The 7,041-nt window shown below is 45.4% G+C and overlaps 1 protein-coding gene across 1 annotated transcript in view; it reads right to left on the bottom strand.

The window, feature by feature from the left end:
- The window catches only part of TRIM4 (tripartite motif containing 4), a 20,323-nt gene extending 15,349 nt beyond the window's left edge, over positions 1–4,974 (bottom strand). The window contains exon 1 of the mRNA XM_012638879.1: positions 4,459–4,974. Within this exon, the coding sequence (XP_012494333.1) occupies positions 4,459–4,851 (393 nt within the window). The 5' untranslated portion in view covers positions 4,852–4,974. The remainder of the gene's footprint in view (positions 1–4,458) is intronic.
- Between the last annotated feature and the right edge of the window lie 2,067 nt (positions 4,975–7,041).

Here is a 7,041-nt window from a genome sequence, read left to right as displayed (position 1 = left end):
CTTTTAAATAGAGATTTTCAATTTTTTTAAAAGCCTTTTAACAATTCTAGTATGCATGAAGTACTTCCTATGGTTCTATTATTCAAGATTCCACCTAAGTCTTTTTGAATCTTGCCACAGTTGGGATCTAAACTGGGACCCGAGTTAATCTAGCGACGCTTTGGAGAAAATTAGAGAACACCTTCCCTGCAAAAATTGAAACTGCCACGAGATGGCAGGAGGACAACACCAGGCATTTCAAAGCTGAGTTAGGGGTAAGAGAAGTTTAAAAAATCACTTTCTCTTCATTTAATCAGAAAATTGTATGTATATAAAAACATAAATATAACAAAAGAGTATACACTTACAGAACGAAGACATTTACTGATTGGGATCATGTATTAATAGTTCAAACAACATTAAACTTCAAAGCAGAAGATCTGAGTTTCAGTACAGACCTTCAACTAGCTGTGTCTCTGTGAGCAAATCAGCCTCACACATTTCCTGAGTGGCAGCTTCCTTAGCTAGAAAATGAAGACAATTGGACTAAATGTCTCTTAAATACCATCCCACCTCTTAAGGTCTGTGAACTTCAGTCACTGCAACCTCTGCAATCAATCCAGGAAGGTAGGTCTACCTCTGAAATAAACCTCAAATCTGCCTACTTGCCATCCCCACTGCCACCGCCTAGTTTAAGCCACCATTGTCTCTTGTCTGGACACCTACAATAACCTCCTGACTGGTCCCCCTACTTGGAGTCTTGTCCTTCTCTCATCCAATATCCACAGAGCAGCCACGATAAAAGCCAGTCAGATCTTGTCACTCCCCTCCTAAAGATTCTTCGTTGGCTTCCCTCCTCACCAGGAAAATTCAATCATCTTATTATGGCCTGCCATAAGCCAGCTCTGGCCTACATCTTGCATCAAATCGCATGCTACTTTTCCCGTTGCTCACTGTGCCCCAGGTGCACAGACCTTCCTTCAGTTCCATAAATATAACCAGCTCTCCCCAGCCTCAGGGTCTTTGCTTTTTGAATTTGCTGTCCACTGCCTGGAATGTTCTTCCCACAGTTCCTCAGATGGCTGACTCCTTGTCATCCATCAAGTCTCAACTGAAATGTCACATCCTCAGAGAAGACTCTGTTCCCCTCATTAAAGCCCCTGCTACTCCTCTGGCATAGCGCTTTCCTCTTTTACAGCACGCATCACAATCTGTGATTATTTCATCTATCTATTGTCTACCGCCCATCCCAGCCCAGCTGGGCTGTGAGCTCCATGCGAAGTCTTTACCTGTCTTGTTCACCATTGGATTCCCAGTGCTGTGTCTTGTGCTATGGAACGGTGTCTGACGCAAAACCAGTGCTCAATAAATATTTGTTAAATGAATCGAATGGAGGGATTAGCTACTAGAGTCAGAGGACTAAATATCGGCATGAGGGGAATAAGAGCTGTGCTTGGAAGCCTTTTCCATGCAAACAATTTGCATCCTGAGGTTTATGAAGCTATTTCTCTGTTTTTTCTTTTTCTACCCCCACCATAACAGGTGTAGGATGGGGATACTTTCCATGGATTTAGGGAACACCTAATTTTTCCACCTGTCCAACTTTTAAGAGATACTCAATCCATCTGCGTATACGCTGAGAATGGGATGCTTGGAAACAGGTTAGCTCCACCCAAGAGCAACTTGATGTTTTTCTAACTAACTTGGGATGGAATGAGAGATGGATAAATGGAGTAGTGACTAAGCAGAGGAGAATGGAGAGAAGGGACAGATATCAGGGAATTCTGCCTAATAATCTGACTCCTGAACACCTGCCCAGTCAACATTGTGACATTCAGCCCACCTCAGTGTCCCACTCACCCTGTCCAGTTGGACTATTTTGCTTAATCCCAAAATCCCACCTCTTCCAAGATTCTCAGGTTAGTTATGGCAGAGTGAAAAGTGTAAGGGATTTGGGTTTAAAGGACCTCAGTTCAAGCTTAGCTACTTTCTAGCTCTTGGAAGCTCTTGGACAAGTAATCTCACATCTCTGTGCCACAGTTGCCTCATCTGTAAAAAGGAAATAGAATCCACCTAGCAGAACTGCTATGAGGACTGAAGCATTACAATATGAAAAATGTTTAAAACTGTGGGTAGCGCATAAGTAAGAATTAACAACTATCATTAATATTATTATTGTTGCTGATGATTGAAGATGTAAAGGCTATGTTTCCCCTTCACAACCACCCACTTACATTTTTCTCAGCCTTCACCCACAAATGTATTTTCCCTTCACGTTTCTCTGATGGGTCCTCTCCATCTCTTTTGCCGGCTACTAACCACTGGTCTTTCACAAGCTTCTCTTCGTGCCTGTCGTCTTTTACTCTCTATGTGGTCCCCCTGGCAGAATTCATCTGCTTACTTCTTCCATGACTTCAAGAATAGGCTAACAATTCTAAAATACTGTCTCTAGCCTCCTAGGCCCCCCGCCTCCTGTCCCTCTTCCATGGACTTCCTGTCACAGTTACTTCACACTCAACATATCCCAAAACGAGCACAGAATTTTCTATCCTAAGCCTATTCTTCCTCCTGTGTACCTTACCTCAGTTAACCCCAAAATCATCTACCTGGCATGTGAAGCAGAAATCTGGACTACCACCCAAGATTACTCTCACCCTCCAAGTCCAATTAGTCACAAGCCATTTAACTCAAGCTCATAACCAATCCATCATCTCTTCTCCTTCACCCCTGCCCTACATTAATTCAGCTCCGTATTACCTCTCACTTAAAATGGCACAAGAGCAGCCTAATTCATCTTCTCCATTCATCCACATGGATACCAAAGTAATCTTTCTAAAAAAAGAGAAAAACTGATCATATCATTTCCTGCCTTAAAACCCTTTAATGACTCCCCACTGCCTGAAAGAGAAAGCGTTCAATTTTTTTAGTGTGGTAAACAAGATTCTTCATGACAAGGCCCTTCCTCTTTCTTCAGCCTCAACTCCCACCATCCTCCCTTCCATGCTCCACACTCCAGCAGTACTGAGCAAGCTCCAGTCCTCTCACAGAGCACACACTATTCCACACCACGACATTTTAAATATGCTGTTCCTGTGGGCTGAAATACCCTCTTCCCTACCTGTACTCACCCTTCAAGAGCTAACATTCATGTTTAACATCTCTATCGAGCCTTTCCTCACTTGTCACTGATCACTCCAACCTCGGACCTTTCATGTACTTGGTAAATATGTCAACAACTCTCATACGTGCGAAAATTAATGGTCTACAGGCTTGTGTCCCTTACAAGACAATGCCCATGTCTTTCTAATCCATTTATGTTCAGGTTTCTAGAACAATGTTTGGCACATGACCAGCATCGATAAAGGTTACTGAATGAAGGAATGAATGTACACTTTCTAATCTGGCTTTGCATCTGGCTTTCCTGTTCATAGTCAGCATAAAACTATACAGCATATTACAGCTTACAAAACATTTTTATTGTATCATTAAATTCGTGTATTTGTGTACTTACTGAATATCAATTCTGTTGGAGACCACTGGAGTTACACCGTCAGTAATGGAAGGGGGGTGGGGCTACTCTGGAAAGGATGATCAAGGAAGGTCTTCAAGCTAAAAGCTAAAAGGATCTAAAGGATGGAAGACGTGGGTAAAGATAACAGACTTGAAACAAAAGCAAAGAAAGCCAGTGTGGCTGGAGCAGAGGAAGGCAAACTGACTTATTCAACTGAAGCTTCTTAACCCGTGAGATAGGTAGGACAGACAATTCCCAAATTCAAATGTTGAGTGATTTTCCCAACTGATAAAGGAAGCTAGTAACAAAACCCATCCTCATCATTCCAAGTCAGTCTTTTCCCAAGCCATGCCTATGACTTCCACGGGCATAGACCTGCACTGTCCAATACAGCATCCATTGGCCACACAACCACCTGAAATGTAGATAGTCCAAACTGGTATGTGCTGTAAATGTGAAATGAATACCAATTTCAAAACCTATTATGAAAAAAAGAATGTAAAATATCTCATTGATAATTTTCATATCAATTAACATTGAATGATATTTTGGATAATTGAGCTAAATGTATTATTAAAATTAACATCATCTGTTTCCTTGTACTACTAGAAAAATTTCAAATTACCTATGCGGTTCGCATCATGTTCCTATTGGACAGCACTGGTACACACCCTCTCATATGTTTTTGTCTTAACTAGGAGTTCCCCAGTGGCTCCCTTGAAAATTCTGCAGAATGATTGCTGAGGCATGCACCACCCCTCCCCTAATCTCAGGTACAACCCCAGCTCTGAGATCCAGATCCCTGTGTCGCTTAACTTCTCTGAGTTTCGTTGGAGGGAGGGGGGCGGGGGGGAATTCATGCTTCCAGTAAGAATGACAGCCACTTCATGGACCCTTTCTGAGAATTAAGTAAGCATTCTCAGGCAATATCGGCAGCCGGGTAACAGTAACCGCGACGGCCAGCTCACCCGGTAGCTCTGGAAGGCCTCGTCGATGGGCGCCATGGTGTGGGCCTGGTGTTCCCGGGACTCCCTGCACACCAAGCACACGGGTCGCTGGTCGTCCTCGCAGAAGAGCCGCAGCGGCTCCCAGTGGCGGCCGCACAGGTCCGGGGGCACTGGGCCCTTGCGCCGGCGCCGAGTCTTCTCCGTCAGCCTGGCCAGGGCCCAGTTGGGCCGCAGTGCAGCGGGCGCCGACGGCTGCCTACATTCGGGGCAGGAGAACAAGCCGCCGCCCGGCGTCCAGCTGCGGCGCAGACACCCGCGGCAGAAGTTGTGGCCGCACTCGATGGACACCGGCTCCTCGAAATAGTCCAGGCAGATGGAGCAGGTCAGCTCCTCTTGAAGGTCCTCGGCTTCCATGCCGCTTCTCTGCTCCAGAGCCGGGGTCCGACTTGAGGCGCGGGAGGGGCCCGCAAAATGTGGCTGGTGCGGAGACCCCAGTTGCCCTCGGACCCGTGGCCGCCGCCCGGGGCCCTGAGCGGAAAGCGGAGCGTCTCTTCCGGGCATGAGCGCGGGGTGTGACGGGACGGCGGGCGGCTCCCCGAGACAACGATAGAGAAGCGGAAATCCCCCGGAAAGCCTAGAGAGGTCTTGGGTAGGGCACTGGAGTGCAGCTGCCGCGAGGTATCCAGTGGAGCCCAGTGGGGAGGCGCTTCTGGTCTTGGCCTTTCAGAGTCTGAGGGATGAGGTCTTGTGTTCGCCTGCCGAACGGGCTGATTTAAGTCCTGGAGTACTAGGAGCTCAGGACGAGGTGCAGCCTGGGGGCCTGGAGTGCCAGGAGGACTTGAAGGATCTGTGCAGCTGGGCCTGGAGTTTGGCTAAGGAGGACCGCTCTCCCTGAAGTGTTCTCTTTTTTTGTTGTGTCGTTCAGCCTAATTCTCCAGGGACAGGAACCCGTTCTCGTCCCCCAACCCCAAGGTCTAGTTGACTTCCTGGAAAGCAGGATTTCCTGTTGTCCCTGCGGAGACCCACCAACTCTCCTGGTGTTTGAGGAATCAGGGGAACTGGAGAACCAAGTTTCGGGAGGTGAGCAGGAAAGGCAGTGTTTAGCTCCACAAGCTGCTGGGGAGCTAACTGATCTTCCTGCCACCTTGATTTCCCTCTCTTCCCAAGCATGGAAGACAGACATCTAGTAGAGGAAGGCCATTCTCAGAGCTTGAGACACAGAGACCCAGTGCAGATAGGGGTTAATAGTTAAGTTAGGGGAAGAGAATTTGGGTTAGATGGTCTTCCCCACGTTTGAGACTTCCCACCTGTATTTTAGGTGCTTCAACTCCCAGGAGGTCTGGGGGCTATGGGAAGCCCTAAGCCAACCCTGGGTAATCTGCTATGAGTGGTTGTCATCTGAGATGCTAGGAAGGAGCAGATCCTGTAGCTGCTCTTTCCGGAAAAGTCCCTGACCGTCCTACCTGAAGAGATCAGGACCAGGATGCTAAAGCAATGCCTGGAGAGTGTAACTGAAGCCATATCTGTTGTGAGGGCCCTGTGAAAGTCCTGATAGGACCAGGAAGTCAAGTTTTTAAGTGAAGGTGGTTAGGATTCAGAGGCACAGATATATTGCCTTTTTGGTACCCCAACTGAAGAATAGCAACCATTTTGCTATCCCAAGGAACACCCATGGAGGCTTTCAACAAACTATGCTTGCCTATTTCAGGGAATAATATATTTACCTTCAATGGATTTTTTATTTTGTGTTTCTGAGGTACTTTCTTTTTATTCTTCCCACTTTATTCCTTTTCTCATGAATGAGATTTCTTAAAAACTTTAGACCAATAAATTTAATGGAATTTATTTGTGCAAAGAACAAATCATGAATTGGGCATCACTCAAAACCAGGAGAGGTTCAGAGAGCTTTGCCCAGCAATGTGGGCCACTGGCTTTTATAGGAAGCAAAGTAGAGATATCACCTGATTGGCTACAGGTAGGCATCTACCTGTATTATTATTTGGTCATAATGTGATGAAGCATGGTCTGATCAGTTGGCTGCCTGCTATTGGCGGGAGCTCAGCTGTTTGTGTATTGACTGACACCAGCTATTTGCTATAAAAATATATACTAAGTTAGGTTTCAGTTTGCTTATGTCCTAATATAGGTTGTAGTTTGTTATATAGGAACTCAAAGTACCAAGACAGCCTTAGGCTAATAGCCTCCTGCTTGTTTAACAGATTTCTCATTCTTCTTGTGTCCCAATATCGGATACTGCCTTTCCCATAATAATTTGCTCAGTATGATTAAATGATTTAAAAAAGGGTTCCTGAGATTTCTGTTTTGAGGTTATCAATATAAGTTCCACAGAATATCTACTTTTAAAACATTCAAATTATACAACTAATAACTTCATTTTCTTTGCAAATCGGAATACTATATTGAAAAGGAATCTGAGTCTTTAATATGGACCAAGCAGGAAAAAGTTTCATATCAGTTACTGATATCTACCATGAGTGTTTGTGGTGTGAGTGTGTCTCTGTCTATATATCTGCCTATGGGTTGGATGGGAAGTCACTGCACTCCTGCAAAGTATTTGTTCCCCTCTCAGTAATCATTTAAATC

Source organism: Propithecus coquereli, unplaced genomic scaffold (genome assembly GCF_000956105.1).
Source record: "Propithecus coquereli isolate 6110/MARCELLA unplaced genomic scaffold, Pcoq_1.0 Scaffold137, whole genome shotgun sequence".
Taxonomy (NCBI): Eukaryota; Metazoa; Chordata; class Mammalia; order Primates; family Indriidae; genus Propithecus; species Propithecus coquereli.
The sequence above is the reverse complement of the archived record's forward strand: the minus strand, read 5'-3'. Positions and strand labels throughout refer to the sequence as shown.